The 18,115-nt window shown below is 37.7% G+C and overlaps 1 protein-coding gene across 4 annotated transcripts in view; it reads left to right on the forward strand.

The window, feature by feature from the left end:
• JMJD1C (jumonji domain containing 1C) overlaps nt 1-18,115 on the forward strand; it is a 272,238-nt gene that overhangs the window by 210,177 nt on the left and 43,946 nt on the right. For 2 of the 4 annotated variants that reach the window (XM_049855057.1, XM_049855056.1), the window contains exons 4-5: nt 14,318-14,423; nt 17,108-17,232. In XM_049855057.1, the coding sequence (XP_049711014.1) occupies nt 14,318-14,423; nt 17,108-17,232 (231 nt within the window). The remainder of the gene's footprint in view (nt 1-14,317; nt 14,424-17,107; nt 17,233-18,115) is intronic. The other 2 variants (XM_049855059.1, XM_049855058.1) reach the window with 1 other exon arrangement.

Raw genomic sequence — 18,115 nt, forward strand, 5'->3', positions numbered from 1 at the left:
TAGCTGTTGTCACTCTTGACCTATGTGGACTTAGCATTATGTTTTTAAGTATTGGCCAGCAACCTCAGGGGCCTGAGGGTAAGCGGTAAGTTGTAGTTTTGCTTAGGCATGAATTTAATCTACGATTTTGCAGGGGGAAAAAAAAAAACTGGTGTTGCAAAACATTTTAATCACCTAACCTGGCATTCAAGATAAAAATAGTTGCTTTTATGGTACTCTTATAAAATAAAATCAAGTTTTATTTTTATGGGTTAATGTATGTAATATAAGGGATTTAAGAACCTTGCTTGATGTCACCACCAAGAATGGTCTGTTTATTTTGGGGGTAGAAGAATCATTCCGTTATTAAGCCATACATCAGTCTCAGTTTGAAAGTGGACATTTGGTCATTCTCTCTCAGAAACTGTCCAAAGGGAGAAAGACTTTTTTTGATGCAGTTTTGTGATCGTTCATTTGTCTTAAAATGAAAATGACATCAGTTGGAACTTTAGGGCAAATCCGTTATAATTATTAAGCCCATCAGCTCAGTCACTTAGAAAGGAATTAACCACTGGTATATTATTACCCTGGAATCCCTGAGTGGCACAAACAGATTAATCACTCAACTGACTGAAAGGTTGGCTGTTCGAACCCACCCGGAGATGCCTCAGAAGAAAGAACTGCAATCTGCCTTCAAAAGCCACAACCTTGGAAATGCTATGGAGGACAGTTCTACTCTGCAACACATGGACTTGCCGTGAGTCAGAATCAAGTCAGCAGCAACTTGTTTGGCTCATTATTACTAGAGGACAGTGGTGGTTCAGTGGTAGAATTCTTGCCATCTTTGCGGGAGACTCAGTTTGATACTCAGCCAGTGTTCCTCGTAGGCAACCATCACCTTTCATTGGAGGCTTGTGTGTTGCTCTTATGCTGAACAGGTTTCAGCAGAGCTTCCAGACTTAAGTCAGACTAGGAGGAAGAGCCTGGCAATCTGTTTCTGAAAATCGACCAGTGTTAAAACCCAATGCATCACAGTGATCAAATTCACAACTGGTCAGGGGGATAGCATAGGATTGGTAGAGTTTCGTTCCATTGTGTATGAAGTCATCTCGAATCAGGGGCCTACTTGATGAAAGCTAACAGCAATAACCTAATTCATGCTTCTGGTAGAAACCCTGGTGGCATAGTGGTTAAGAGCTACAGCTATTAACCAAAAGGTTGGCAGTTCGAATCCACCAGGCGCTTCTTGGAAACCCTATGGGGCAGTTCTACTCTGTTCTGTAAGGTCCCTATGAGTCAGAATTGACTTGATGGCAGTGGGTTTGGTTGTTTTGGTATGCCTCTGGTGGATCATCTGTCAGTAATTAAATTCAGAGTATGTGTGACATAAAAGTATTTGTTGATCAAATTTGTAAGACAAATAACTACCAATTATAATAGAAAATGTGTCTTGTTATTTTTTGTATGTGTGGTAAAATATATATAACAAAACTTTGCTACTGCAACCAATTTTAAGTGTACAATTTAGTGACATTAATTAATTCTCAGTATGTTATGCTGCTATGACCACAGTCAATTTCCAAATGTTTTTCATCACCCTTAACAGAAACTCAGGCCACCTTAAGTAATACCTTCCCATTTTGCCCTCCCTCAGCCCCTGGTAATTGCTAGTAAATTTTATGCCCCTTCCTTTGCCTATTCTAGATACTTTATTTATATGGGATCATACAATATTGTACTTTTGTATTTGACATTTCACTCAGTATGATGTGTTGTAGCATATATCGGAACTTGCCTTCTCTTTATGGTTGAATAGTATTCGATTGTATGGATATATCAGAGGGCTGGTGGCACAGTGGTTAAGAGCTCAGATGCTAACCAAAAGGTGGCCAGTTCAGATCTACCAGCTGCTTCTTGGAAACCCTATGCAGCAGTTGTACTCTGTCATACAGGGTCACTATGAGTTGGAGTCCACTCAATGGCAGTGTGTTTGGATTTTGTTTTTTGGTATGGATATATCACGTTTTGTTTATCCATTCATCTGTTGATAGACCCTTGGGTTTTTTTTCACCTTTTGACTGCTGTGAATACTGCAGTGAACACTGGTGCACAAACTTATGTTTGAGTATCTTCTCAAGTCTCTTGGGTATATACCTATCAGTGGAATGCTGGATTATATCGTAATTCTATGTTTAAGTTTTTCAGGAGCCACCAAGCTGGCTCCATAGGAGCTGCGTGAGTTTACGTACCCCCCAGCCTTGGGTGAGGGTTAACAGTGTCTTCATATCCTTGCTAAACTTGTTTTCCATCTTTCTGATAATAGCCATTCATCCTAATGGATGTGAAGCAGTAACACAGGTAGCCTCCATTCAGGTTACCAAAGCGCATCTAGGACTGTCTGTTTTTTATTTCGTTTTGGTACATCTTACTGTCAGTAATGTGTACTACATACAATGTTGCAGCACATAGTTTGCTGATGTTACCATCCTCAGATGTTCACTTGCAGGTGTTCAAAGATCGGATTTGTAAAGACACTGATAGTAAAAGGCAATAATGATGAAAACTAAAGAAAAAGAAAAGAGGTATTCGATTTATGTCAGAACTCACCACGGACGGAGTCTTCGAATGCGTAAATTAGGAACTGCCTGTTACCTTATTTTGATTTTGAATTGCATTTTCCTGATGGCTAACAAAATTGAGCATCTTTATATGTGCTTGTTGGCCATTTGTATATTTTTGGAGAAATGTCTGTTCAAGTCCTTAGCCCATTTTTAATTGAGCAGTCTTTTTTGTTGTTGTTCAATTGTAGGAATCTTTATTATTCTATGTATTAAACCCATATCAGCTTTCTGGCTCCCAAATATTTTCTTCCATTCTTTAGGTCGTCTCTTCACATTGTTGATAAAGACCTTTGATGCATAAAGTTTTTAATTTTCATGAAATGCAATTTTTTTTCTGTCTCATTGCTTATGCTTCTTGTGTCGTATCTGAGACTCCATTGTCAAAAACTAGATTCTGAAGCTTTACCTCTGTTTTCTTCTAAGAGTTTTATGGTTTGAGTGTCCACATTTAGGTCATTGATCCATTTTGAGTTAATTTTTGTATGTGATGTAAGGTATGGGTCCACATGCATTTGCTTGTGGAAATTGTTACATCAGCACTGTTACACACATGTATATGTATACATATATACATATTTAGAGTCTACTTTAAAATTTTTTTATTGTACTTTAGATGGTTTACAGAGCAAATCAGTTTCTCGTAAAACAATTTATATATATATATATTGTTTTGTGGCATTGGTTGCCACCCCCAAGACATGTCAATACTCTCCCCTTCTCGACCTTGGGTCACCCATTATCAGCCTGCCTTCTCGTCCTTGCTCCTGGGCAACTGTGCCCATTTAGTCTCGTTTTGTTTTATGGGACTGTCTGATCTTTCACCTGAAGGATGAGCCTCAGGAGTGACTTCAGTACTAAATTGAAAGGATGTCTGGGGGCCATAATCTTGGGTTTCTCCAATTTCTGTCAGACCAGTAAGTCTGGGGTTTTTTTTTTTTTTTTTTTTGGTGAGTTAGAATTTTCTGTATTTTTCTCTAGCTCTGTCTGGGACTGTATTGTGATCCCTGTCTGAGCCATCAGTGGTGGTAGCCAGGTACCATCTAGTTGTGCTGGACTCAGTTTGGTGAAGGCTGTGGTACTTGTGGTCCATTAGTCCATTAGACTAATCTTTCCCTTGTGTCTTTGGTTTTCTTCATTCACCTTTGCTCTAGACGGGGTGAGACCAGTGGAGTATCTTACATGTTCCCTCACAAGCTTTTAAGACCCCAGACACTACACTTCAAAGTAGGCCGTAGAACATTTTCTTTATAAACTATATTATGCCAGTAGAGCTAGATGTTCCCCAAGACCATGGTTCCCAGTCCTCAGCCCAGTAATTCAGTCCCTCAGGGAGTTTGGATGTACCTTGGTGAAGCTGTACTGACTTCCCCAGTATTGTGTACTGTCTTACCCATCACCAAAGTTATCGTTTATCTATTGTCTAGTTCCTGTTTTTTTTTTTCCCTCCTGATCCCACCCCTCCCCAGTAACCATCAGTGAGTGTTTCTTTCTGTGTGTAAACTTTTGCGTGAGTTTTTATAATAGTGGTCTCATACAGTATTTTTCCTTTTGTGATTGACTTATTTTACTCAGCATAATGCCATCCAGATTCAACCGTGTTGTGAGATGTTTCGCAGAGTCACCATTGTTCTTTATTGTTGCGTAGTATTCCATTGTGTGTATGTACCATAGTTTGTTTATCCATTTATCTGTTGATGGCCGTTTAGGTTGTTTGCATCTTTTTGCTTACTGTGAATAACACTGCAGTGAATATGGGTGTGTGTATATCTGTCTATCATGTGATGGCTCTTATTTCTCTAGTATATATTCCTAGGAGGGGGGTTGCTGGATCATACAGTATTTCTATTTATAGCTTTCTAAGGAAGTGCCATGTTGTTCTCCAAAATGGCTATACCATTTTACATTCCCATCAGCAGCAGATAAGAGTTCCAAACGCCTCGCAGCCTCCCAACATTTTTTTTTTTTTTGATTCATGCTGGTAATGGTAGAGTGAGACGGTATCTCACTGTAGTTTTGATTTGCATTTCTCTAATGGGTCGTGATCTCGAGCATTTCCTCATGAGTCTGTTAGGTGCCTTGACGTCTTCTTTCGTGAAGTGTCTGTTCATATCCTTGGCCCATTTTTAAATTGGATTATTTTTCTTTTTGTTGTAGAGACGCTGGATTTTCCTATAGGTTTTAGAGATTAGACCTTCGCTGGATTTGTCATGCCAGAATTTTTTTCCCAGTCTGTAGGTTCTCTTTTTACTCTTTAGGTGAAGCCGTTTGATGAACATAAGTGTTTAATTCTTAGAAATTCCCTGTTATCTAGCTTATCTTGGCATTTATGTATTGTTAGTTATGGTTTGTATGCTATTTATTCTGCATATTAGGGCTGCTAGTGTTGACGCTCTTTTTTCTAATATGATCGTTATAGTTTTTGGTTTTATAGCTAGATCTTCGATGCAGTTTGAATTAGTTTTTGTGTATGGTGTGAGGTATGGGTACTATTTTATAATTTATAGTTGGACATACAGTTTTGCCACCACTGTTTGTTAAAAAGACTGTCGTTTCCCCATTTAATGTAGTTTGGGTCTTTGTCAGTGATCACATGGCCGTAGGTGGATGGATTTACATATGGGTTTTTGATTCTATTCCATTGGACAGTATATCTGTCGTTGTACAAGTACCAGGCTGTTTTGACTGCAATAGCTGTATAGTATGTTCTGAGGTCAGGTAGTTGCGAGTCCTCCTACTTCATTCTTTTTCTTTTAATGGTGCTTTACTTATCCGGGGCTGCTTTCCTTTCCATGTAAAGTTGATGATTAGTTTTTCCACCTCTTTAAAGAATGCTCTTGGTTTTTCGATCGATATTGCATTGTATCTGTTGATTGCTTTGGGTAGAATTAACATTTTCACAATGTTGAGTCTACGCATCCATGAACATGGTATGTTTTCCCATTTATGTATGTCTTGTTTGGTTTCTTATGGTAGCGTTTTATGGCTTTCTTTGTATAGGTCTTTTATGTCCCTAGTTAGATTTACTCCTAAGTATTTTATTTTTTAAGGGACTATTGGAAACCGTGGTGGCATAGTGGTTAAGTGCTATGGCTGGTAACCAAAAGGTCGGCAGTTGGAATCCACCAGGTGCTCCCTTGGAAACTCTATGGGGCAGTTCTGTAGTCTGTCCTGTAGGGTCGCTGAGAGTCAGAATCGACTCAACAGCAACAGGTTTGGGTTTTTGCTAAGGGATTGTTATAAATGGTATTGCTTTCCTGTTAGGAATCCAACTGATTTTTTTTTATGTTTACCTTGTATCCTGCTGCTCTGCTGAATCTTTCTATTAGTTTCAGTAGTTTTCTTGTGGGATCCTTTAGGTTCTCTTTGTATAGTACCGTATCATCCACAAATAGGGATAGTTTTACTTTTTCCTTACCAATTTGGATGCCCTTTATTTCTTTTTCTTGCCTTATTGCCAGCTAGGATTCTAGGACAATGTTAAATAGAAGGTAGTGATAAAGGGCATCCTTGTTCTGTTCCTGTTCTCAGGGGCAATATTTTCAGGCTCTCTCTGTTAAGAAGGATGTTGGCTGTTAGTTTTGTATAGATGTTGTCATGGATTCAATGGTGTCCCCCCAAAATATCTTTCAACTTGGCTAGGTCATGATTCCCAGTATTGTATGGTTATCTACCATTTTGTCATCTGATGTGATTTCCTTATGTGTTTAAATTCTATCACCATGATGTAATGAGATGGATTAGTGGCAGTTATATTGATGAGATGAGATTAGATAAGTGTCTTAAGCCAGTCTCTTCTGAGATATAAAAGAGAGAAGCAATCAGAGACGTGGGGACCTCATACCACCAAGAGTAAAGAGCAGGAGCACGAGGCTTTTGAACCCAGGGTCCCTGCCCTGAGAGAAGCTCCTTGGCCAGGGGACGATTGATGACAAGGACCTTCCTTCAGAGCCAAGAAGAGAAAGCCTTTCCCTGGAGCTGGTGCCCTGAATTTGGACTTGTAACCTGCTAGACACTGAGAATAGATTTATCTTTGTTGAAGCCATCTACTCGTGGTATTTCTGTTATAGCAGCACTAGATGTCTAAGAGAGGTACCTTTTATTATGTTGAGGAATTTCCCTTCTGTAGCTATATTATTGAGAATTTTTATCAGGAATGGGTGTTGGTCTTTATCAATTACCTTCCGTGCGTCAGTTGAGATGATCGTGTGATTGTTATTTATGTGGTAGATTTTGTTGATTGATTTTCTAACATTGAACATTAGAAAATAAATCTATGATTTAATCATACCAAGTAGTGATTCAGGGCAGTGTTGTAGGTCAGTCACTACCAAGGAAATTATCATATCTGGTATGAATCCCACTTGTTTGTGGTGTATTTTCTTGATACGAATTCTATTGCCTAGAATTTTTGCATCTATATTCATGAGAGGCATTGGTCTGTAATTTTCCTTTTTTGTGGTGTCTTAGCCTGGTTTGGTATCAGAGTTAAGCTGACTTCATAGAATGAATTCGGAAGTATCCCTTCCTTTCCTGTGTTCTGAAATAGTTAGAATAATACTGGTACAAGCTCTTCTCTGAATGTTTGCTAGAATTCTCCAGTGAAGCCATCTGGGCCAGGACTTTTTTTATGTTGGATGTTTTTAAATTACCTTTTCAGTTTCTTCTCTTGTTACAAATGGATCTGTTCAGATTTTCAACCTCAGTTTGTGTTATTTTAGGCAGGTAGTATGTTTCTAGAAATTTGTCCGTTTCCTCTAGGTTTTCAAATTTGTTGGAGTATAGTCTTTCATAGAACTCTGTTATGATCCTTTTTATTTCAGTTGGGTCTGTTGTAATGACCCCCATTTCTTTTCTCATTAGGGTTATTTATATCCTCTCGGTTTTCTTTTGTCGGCTTGGCCAGTGGTTTGCTGATTTTGTTGATCCTTTCAAAGAGCCAGCTTTTGGTTTTGTTGAGTCTTTCTGTTGTTTTTCTATTTTGTATTTCATTTGTTTCTGCTCTGATCCTTATTATTTCCTTTCTTCTGGTGGCTGTGGGCTTCTTTTGCTGTTCTGTATTTGTTTGAGTTATATAACTAATGTTTTGATTTTGCCCCATCTTTTTTGATGTGTGCTTCTATTGGTATAAATTGACCTCTGAGCACTGCCTTTGCCGTGTCCCAGAGTTTTGTTACGATGTGTTTTCATTCTCGTTTGATTCTAGGAGTTTTTTAAATTGCATATTTGATTTCTTGTATTACTCAGTGGTTTTTAAGCAAGGTGTTATTCCATTTCCGTGTATTTGATTTTTTTCCTTGCTCTTCGTGTTAATAATTTCTACTTCTGTGGCGGCGTAATCAGAGCAGGTACTTTGTATTATCCCAGCGTTTTGGATTTTGTTGCGGGTTGCTTTGTGGCCTAAAATGTAGTTTATTATAGAGAACATTCTATGTGCATACTATTACAAAAATTTTGAGCATTGAAATAATATCGCTATTAATGTTCAAGTAAGTAAGGTACATTGTAATGTTTTAGTACTGTGATATTATTTTTTTGGGCTACCTTAATTTTCCCCTGCCCCCTTTAAGCTTGGATGAAGTAGGGATTCACTTGAAAAATTGTGTTAATACAGTAGTCTTACTGTCAAACTACAGATTCCAAACCAATTTTAACTTTTTTTTCTTTTTTCAGGTTTTGTGTGTGTGTGTGCTTTAAGTGCAAGTTTACAGTTCAAGTTAGTTTCTCATACAAAAATTTATGTACACATTGTTATTTGACCCTAGTTGCTGTCCCTGGAATGTGACAGCACGCTCCTTCCTTTCCACCCTGGATTTCCCGTGTCCCTCTTACCAGCTCCTGTCCCCATCTGCCTTCTCATCTTGCCTCCACACAGGAGCTGCCAGTTTAGTCTCATGTGTCTACTTGAGCTAAGAAGTACTCTTTTCATAAGTATCATTTTATATTTTATAGTCCAGTCTAATCTTTGAAGAGTTGGCTTTGGGAATGGTTTCAGTTCTGGGCTAACAGAGAATCTGCAGGCCACATCTTCATGGGTCCCTCCAGTCTCAGTCAGACCATGAAGTCTGGCCTTTTTATTAGAATTTCAGTTCTGCACCCCACTTTTCTCCTGCTCTGTCAGGGACTCTCTGTTTAACTTTTATCTTTTAATGAATCCTCTTCTCCCCTGTTTCCTTAGCTCCATCATAACCTTATTTACACATGAAAATATATCTATGATTTGATCATACCAAATAGTGATTCAGGACAGTGTTTATCTAAGAATATAGCATTCATTAATTTGTAGGTCCCAGCTAAGGAAATTATCAAAGAGAGAACTTCTCTTTTGTGCTTTCTGATTATTAAAAGATTACCTGTATTTCGAAACACTGGTGGTGTAGTGGTTAAGTGCTACAGCTGCTGATGGAAAGGTCGGCAGTGCAAATCCATCAGGCACTTCTTGGAAACTCTATGGGGCAGTTCTACTGCATTCTGTAGGGTCACTATGACTCCGAATTGACTCGACGGCAACAGGTTTTTTTGGTTTACCTGTGTTTACCACGCTGTGCTTCTCCTCTTTGATGAGTGTTACAATATTGCTACATGTGAAATTTCACATAAGCAGTGTTAGAAGGTTATAGAACTCTAGCTCCATCAGATGACCCTTTCTGACTCCATGAGATTTTATCTTTCCCTCTTTTTTATATAAAGAAATGTATCCAAATTTGAAAGCCACTGACGGTAATCAGCTTATTAGTTCATTCCTTTTGCTTGTGCTAGTCAGAGAGAGACAGATGAAAAGAGCTTGAGCTCTGGAGTCACAGAACTAGGTTCAAATACCAATTCTCTCCTTAACTTCATGTCTATAAGGTAATCATGGACTTCTCTGAGCATAGTTTGTAAAAAAGGTATAATAATTTCAAGCTCAAGAAGTAGCTATAAAAATAGACAGTTAATGGGAAGCACCTAGCACAGTATCTGCAATAGTAAATATACAATTACATTATCTGTTTTTATATATTATTGTTTGCATTAAAGTTCCTTGATAATGTTCAATTAGAGCCAAACTCTGTCTTTGCAAAAGGAGGAGCAACATACAAGTGAACAATAAGTATAGACCAAAACCTCACTTAGGGCTTTGTTTTGAATTTTTCCATCTTTTATTGTATAAGTTTCTGATAAAGCAAACTTTGCTGAACCAGTTTCCCTCCATTTGTCATTTGCTGCAATTTATAACCAGCAGTGAAATATTTTAGTTGCCAAGGAGTTGGTTCTGACCTCATATGTGTCGTATCCTTTCACCATACTTATCTGTATGCTGAGCAAATAATCTGAGAAGCTGGACTATATGAAGAAGAAATGGGGCATCAGGAATGGAGGAAGACTCCTTAGCAACCTGCATTATGCAGATGACACATCTTTGCTTGCTGAAAATGAAGAGGACTTAAAGCACTTACTGATGAAGATCAGAGACCACAGCCTTCAGTATGGATTACACCTCAATATAAAGAAAATAAAAATCCCCACAACTGGTCCAATAAGCAACATCATGATAAATGGAAAAAAAAATGACGTTGTCAAGGATTTCATTTTACTTGGATCCACAATCGACACCCTTGGAAGCAGCAGCCAAGATGTATTGCATTGGGCACATCTGCTGCAGACGACCTCTTTAAAGTGTTGAAAAACAAAAATGTCACCTTGAAGACTAAGGGGAGCCTGATCCAAGTTAAGGTGTTTTCAATCACCTCATATGCATGTGAAAGCTGGACAGTGAATAAGGAAGACTGAAGAAGAGTTGACGCCTTTGAATTGTGGTATTGGTGAAGAATATTGAATATACCATGGACTGCCAAAAGAATGAACAAATAAATCTCTCTTGGAAGAAGTACAACCAGAATACTCTTTAGAAGCAAGGATGGTGAGACTGTGTCTCACATACTTTGGACATGTTGTCAGGAGGGATCAGTCCCTGGAGAAGGACATCATGCTTGATAAAGTAGGGGGTCATGGAAGAAGAGGGGAAAACCTCAACAAGATGGACTGACACAGCGGCTGCAACACTTGGCTCAGGCATAACAATCCTGAGGATGGCGCAGGATCGGGCAGTGTTTCATTGTGTTGTACATAGGGTCGCTATGAGTCGGAACCAATTTGTTGTTGGCACCTAACAACAACATTGTCAGAGTAGATCTCTGTCCCATAGGGTTTTCTTTCTGTTTGTCTTTTTTTTAAGATCACCCTTGTACTTTTTATACATTTGTATGTTTTATTTAATCAGTATCATAGTACCTATATTAATTTTGTGACCACATTTTAAAGCTGTTAAATGTCTTTCTTGACTTAATTTTCAATGACTGCGTAGTATTCCATAACATGGATAACTGAGATAGCCAATCCCAAATTATTGACCATTTGAGTTATTTCTAGGTAGTTTTGGTATGTTAACACTTCAGGGAGCATTCTTGCACATACACCTTGAACACATCCATGATTGCTTCTCTAGGATAAATTCCTAGGAGGAAAGTTTCTGGATAAATGACATGTTCATTTTGGTGTTGTTGTTGAGAATATGTGAAACAAAACAAAAGCAATTCCATAGTTTCTACATGTACCACTTAATGATATTGATTATATTCTTTGAGTTGTGCAACCATTCTTACCCTCCTTTTCTGAATTGTTTTTCCCCCATTAACACAGATTCACTGCCCCCCTAAGGTTCTTGTCTACTCTTTTGAGTTTCTGTTGTCAATTTGATCCTCTATACATAGTCCTTAAAAGAGCGTAATGCTCAAGGCAGACATTTTTTACTAGTTAAGCTAAACTGTTTTTTGGTTTTAAGAAGGCTTCAGGAGGTATTCTTGGTTTCAGGGCGATAGTTCCAGGGGTTCGCCAACTTTCACGGCTCCAGGATGTCTGGAATCCTTGAGAATTTGAAAATCTATTCTGCGTTTTCCCTCTTATTTTTTGGATGATCATGATTCTGTTACAGAATCTTTGATCAAAATGTTCAGTAATGGTAGCTGGGCACCATCCGGTTCTTCTGGTCTCATAGCAAGGGAGGCAGTTGTTCACAGAGGCAATTAGCCACATATTCCATATTCTTCTATTTCTGACTCTCCTTCCTCTGTTGCTCCAGGTGAACAGAGACCAATTGTGGCTTGGATGGCTGCTTGCAAGCTTTTAAGACTCCAGCTCCATAAGGTTTTCAGTGGCAGATTTTTCTGAAGTAGATCGCCAGGCCTTTTCTTCCAAAACGCCTCTGCGTGAACTTGAACCTGCAACCTTTTGTTTAATAGCTGAGCCTCACCATTTGCACCACCTTGGGACTCCAGTGAAATACTTAGGATACAGTTTAGGGAGGAGGGAAGAGACACAGAGAATACTGTTCCTTCATTGTCTGGGTGACTTGCTATTGAGAAATTAAAAAATGTTCATTATTTTAGTTATTCAAGATAGAAGAATTCTGTCTGTAGGTAACTAGTGCAATTCTGTGGGGGGGGGGGAACCACTGCCGTCAAAAAGTGTGAAAAGTAACCAGAAAAAAAAAATCAAACCTGTCACCCTCGAGTCAATTCTGACTCACAGCGACCCTATGGGACAGAATAGAACTGCCCCATAGAGTTTCCAAGGAGCAGCTGGTGGATTCGAACTGCCCACCTTTTAGTTAGCAGCTGTAGCATTTAACTGCTACACCACCAGGGTTTCTTTGAAAAGTAAAGTACTGTGCAATTAAATTGTTTTTAGTCTCATACAAGGTCAAGGTACAGGTGTTCTGTAAGTTTGTCTTATTGTATCTGAATTATTCAGGTCAATAAATTTCATTTGGCCACTTGCTAGCTACTTTTTTTTTTTTTTATTGTGCTTTAAGTGAAAGTTTACAAATCAAGGCAGTCTCTGGTTTATTTGGCCCTTTCTGTCTCTTGGGCTCGTTATTACCTTGTGTCTTTGGTGTTCTTCATTCTCATTTGCTCCAGGGCCAGCAACTCTTAAAAAATTTGATCACTTAACCTTTTTTTTTTTTGAACCTCTGTAAAATGGGAATAATGACAGTGTAACAGAAATGCCTATAATTTACAAAGCAGTATATGTATTAGAGAAGTCATAATTCAGCAGTAACGTGCCTACTGTAAACCAAGCATTATGTTGGGATAATTTTAATGGGTGTATTAGTTTTCTAGACTGCTGTAATAAGTTATTCACAAAGTCGGTAGCTTTCAATAACAGAAATGTATTCTCTTGCAGTTCTGCAATTGCTAGAAGTTTCTTTATAAAACAAAGACACACTATGGGCATTTTTCTTCAAAATGACAGATCTTAACTACTTTTTGTATGATAAATTTCCACCCTAGGTTGTCCTTCTGCTGTAAAGGAGCATGTCTGTACATTTTCCATACACAACATAGTAACTGTAAAGGCCTATACTTCTGCATGTTGTCCTTTAATGGCATAAAAGAAATACCAGAACATTTATCACAGTATTATTCTAAAAATACAGAGTTGTTCCTTAAAGCAGTGATGAGATGAGAAGGAAAAGCTTTGTTTACTTTGGAGCAGAAGAGAGACGAAGTATGACTTTTTTTTTTTTTTTTTAATTGTGCTTTAAGTGAAGTTTACAATTCAAGTCAGTTTCTCATACAGAAACTTACACACACATTGTTATGTGACCCTAGTTCCTCTCCCTATAATGTGACAGCACACTCCTCCTTTCCCTCTTGTATTTCCCTTGTCCATGCAACCAGCTCCTGTCCCCCTCTGCCTTCTCATCTTTCCTCCAGATAGGAGCTATCCACTTAGAACGACCATTCTTGATCAGAGGTCCTTCTTTAACTCTTCAGTCACCTTTGGCTTTTCCAGATTATTTTTACTTAATCAGATATAATCCTCTCCCTTTAGCTCCTTTCTGTTCACTGGTTTTCATGATCTGCCAGTCCACGTTTAAAAGAGCCGCCAATAGACAATACTCCTTTGTTCTTTCCAGCTACTACTCTAGGGCTTCTGCTGCTGATCTCAAATGCAGGAGCAGCAGAGCTGGTTTGAGAGAAAGAGAACAGAATGTCAAAGAGTCCAGTGGGAGACCGACAGATTGTGGGAAACCATGTGACTGTGTGATTCACATTTCCAAGGAGAGAGAACCGGTTGTTTCTGTGTCTAGATCCACCCTGTCATGAGGGTAATAATACCAGTAATGTAATTTTAATTGCCTGGGTGCTTTGACACTGGCTTGAAAAAATAAAACTTAGCAGCGAAGTTACTGGTCAGATAAGGTTGAGTAGAACTGAATCTAATGACATTTAAATCAAGACTTTGGATAAGGACTTTAATAGTTCAGGCATTATGGAAGGATAACATCTACATATGTATCTGTTATCACAGATATTCAACTTTTTTTGCCACCGCTCTTAAATGACTTGATGCTATTTGGTTTGTGTATTGTGTCTAATAGTGAAATCTATGAAACACTGAGTTGAATAAGGGCATGCTTTAAAAGTTAGAAAACGCATTACTAAGTTTTGCATTTTGGCACTAGGACATTGTCGGCAGGTACCAAATCTTAGCACAGATGAACTTCTAATGATCTGTTGTTATACAGTTGCTAATGAACTACAACTTATGAATTTGTGTTTTTGCATACACTTAGATCAAGGAATTCAGTTCCTTAGAATATAAATGAGAGAGAGTCGGTAACATTAATGTTAGGAGAGCGTAACATGGACCTTTCTTTTAATCTATAATTCTAGGACGACATAGACAGCCTAAACCCAGTTCTCAGGGACAACCCGCAACTTCATGAGGAAGTGAAAGTCTGGGTAAAGGAACAAAAAGTTCAGGAGATTTTTATGCAAGGTAACTATTTTGAAGTTATGCATTGTTTATGGCAACTAGGTAACTTATCCTTTGTCTTTGGTTGTTCAATAATGTGCAATATAAATAGAAGGGCAAATCTAATATTTTGGGTTACATGTAGTCAGGGGAAAATAATAGCAAAATTATAATTTCAGTAGAAAGTTATTTCACCAGTTTATTGATTTTTCAAGTCAAATGCCTGACATAAAATTTTAGCCACACAGGTGTCTCATTGATTGGAAATTTTCTGTATTGCAGAATAGAATGCGTTAGGTGTGTCCTTCCTGGAGAAGGAAGCATTGTTTGCAATAGAGGGTTGCCCAAAGCCACAATCGATTTCCTTTCAAGAATGCTGCTGATATCTGATAAAAGTGGCCTCTTTCAGTGTGCCTTCCTCAGCTGCTACCACAACACTAGTCTTAGTTTTGTTTCCTTTTTTAGTTACATACAGGTTTGTCTACAACATGTGACCTTCAAACCACAGAGGTTTTGTAGTTCTTAGTGATTACTCTTTCTCTCACTGTACGTAAGCATAAAACCATAGATTGATGGCATGAAGCGTTGATAAGTTGTTGATCATTTCCTTTAATTTTAAAAATACAACTCTGTTGTTAAATCCCCATAGTTATTTCAGCCCCAACTGCCATGCCATTTAAGCATTAATAGAGATATCTCAAAATAGTGGCCTGTTTTGCTTTGTATGGGTGTTTGTAGCAGCAGATTACCTACTTACTAAATTCTTCTTAGGCAAATTATTTTTTAAACTTTTCATTATGCAGAATTTCTAACATATACAGAAATAGAATTTTTCTGTGAACTCCCATGCACCTATCACCTGGCCCCAACAACTTTCAAACTTTGGATACTTCTGCCCCATCCACAATCCCATTTACTTCCCTCAAATTTCAGGCACCACCTCATTCTATAAGTTTTTAAAACAAACCACCATACCATTATTATAAGTAAAAAATTAATAATTTCTTAAGAAGTATTGGTCAGGTTCAAATTTTCATTTGTTTCACAAAGTCATAGATGCTTTTAAACAGGTTTTATTTATTTATTATTTTTTAATCTGGGAATCCAAACAAGCTTTATCCATTGTGATTGGTTGGTATGTCCCCGCCATCACTTTTTTTTTCCTTTTTCTTGCGAATTATATGTTGAAGAAATCAGGCTAATAGTTTTTTGACCAAGTTTGTTTCTTCATCTCTTACTTAAAATTGAAAGATTAAGGCATCCTATACAGAATTGTTTGAAGCTGACTCCAGATGGTGCTAGGTGGTGGGAACAAGCCAGTGTAGGTGATGTGCTAATGGGAATTGAAAATTGGTCATATTTGAATTATTTTATAAGCATTTTCTATATTATTTAGGGAGAAAAACATGGATTCTTATTCTTCCATAGTTAGAAAAGACTGGCAGTACATGTATAATGGATTATGGCTAATAAGTAGTGCTTACCTGTCTCCTCCCTTAAATCGCAGCCAATCAGCATCTCCCTTTTTACGGATGAATATATTTAATGTATAGTACAGGTCATATGGAATACTTTCTACAGATGTGTTGATTTACTTGAGGCTGCTGTTAGAGTAGGTTTTTCTAAGCTGGCAAGTAAATATTAAACCATTACTTGGTATGCTGGACGTGTTACAACTGTAAAAGGAGGAGCATCAGCCTAGGAATCAGAAAAATAAGTTCAGTCCCAGCTGTTTCATTTAAAAATTCACTTAATCTATTAATCTCACTTTCATAGACTTTAAAGGGATAACAACACCTAGTTGGAGTTGGAGAGGATTAAATAAGCACATGCAGATTTTGAAAGCACTTTGTAAATTGTAAATGTATAATACTATTGTTGTTGAGGTATGTATAGCAGTTTTTACAGCTCCCCCCCCACCAACAGTTTCTGTTGAACTTTCAAGAATTTGATATCGTTTTTGTATCTGGGAATTGAAAACGTTTTCATCTCTATGATCCTCTTCTGTGGAGTGACTTTTGTTTTAATAAACGTATCTGAATATATACAGATATATAGCCTTTTTCATTTAATCATTTTCTAAATGCTGTCTATATATCTATGTAGCTAACTATTAGAAAAGGGAGCTTAACCCAAAAGTGTTTTACCACATTGCTTTATAAAAACATTTTTAGTGCTGTAATTTATAAATTCTTTTTAACAATCTCTGCATGTTTTAAGACTTTGGGCAGCTTTTTCCAGCTGTCAAAGAGGAACCAAAATTTTGTAGTTGCTTATGGGAAAGTTTTGGTACCAGAAAACTCAGACATTGAGTTGCAAATTGTCTTTCCATTTCAGCTTTGTTCCCCTATGTCTTATTGAACAGCTTTGTAACCATATTACTTTCTAGGCCACTATAACTTTACGTTTTTTTTTTTTTTTTTTTCCTGTCCCCTTATTAACTTGTCCCAGAAACACTGAATCATTTTTGTGACTTAAAGTAATTTTCCACTGAATCAGCGTGTATGTGTTTTTAGTAGTGTGTTGGTATAAGGATAACTTCTGAACGATCTTGCTCTAGAGTATATTCACTTGTCTTCTAAAATTTTTTTTTGAAAATTGATGTTTGGGTTTGAGATTACTCATCAATCACAACTCATGTTTCTTCTACAGGGTAGTTAATGTCTTCATTTAAGGCATCCCTATCTCTTGTGTTCTGTTTTTTGAAGGTCCCTATTCCTTAAATGGATACAGAGTGAGAGTATATAGACAAGACTCTGCCACCCAGTGGTTTACTGGCATAATTACTCATCATGATCTCTTCACCCGCACCATGGTCGTTATGAATGATCAGGTAAATGGTCCAACTAATATTTTTGAAAAGACGTTTTTATAATTCAGATATCCCATGCCAAAAAAATAATGCACCGACTGTTTGATACCAAAATGGTTTTCACCTTTTGGTTTCTAATAAGTTTAAACGTATCAGATGTGTTGTATAGAGGTCATGTTACATAACAGTGGAGATTAAAAAAATAAAAGCAAACCCATAGCCATCAAGTCAATTCCAACTCATAACAATCCTGTAGGACAGAGTACAACTGCCCCAAAGGGTTTCCAAGGCTGTAAATCTTTTCGGAAGCAGATTCCCACATCTTTCTCCCGAGGAGCAGCTAGTCGGTTCAAACTGCCAACCTTTTAGCAGCCAAGTGCTTAACTAGTGATGCCAAATTTATTTTGAGATTGATAAAATCAGTCCCTGAAATAGAGGCATTGAACTATTTTAATTGATAAGGTTTTCAGTTTGGGTTTTTTTTTAAGTCCTTAGGTCATCTAAAAATTTTTTTTCTCCAAGTCTGAAGTTTTGTCTCTCCAGTAACAAGAACATTTCCCGTATGCTTTTTTTCACTAATGAAAACTTTAATGCACACACTGTTTCTTTTCACGTTAAGTCCCACAGTAGATATTCCCACTAAGTTTTAGTTAAGGATGTAAGTTTCATGTGGAGTTTTCAATAACACTGTGAAAGTCTTTAGATTGGTTTTCTTCTTTTTGGCGGGGGGGGGGGGCGTGGGTAGGGCTGGGGGTGAAGGAGCAAAAAGCTTTTGTTTTTAAAGCTTTAACTTATTTACATAAAAATAAATACTTCTCACAGGAGTGCATTGGGGAGGGCATCTGAATAAATGAGAGTGCCTTTGTAAACAATCCAAGTGCCTTGGTTAACATTTTAGTCTGAG

The sequence above is a fragment of the Elephas maximus genome, chromosome 16 (assembly GCF_024166365.1).
Source record: "Elephas maximus indicus isolate mEleMax1 chromosome 16, mEleMax1 primary haplotype, whole genome shotgun sequence".
NCBI lineage: Eukaryota > Metazoa > Chordata > Mammalia > Proboscidea > Elephantidae > Elephas > Elephas maximus.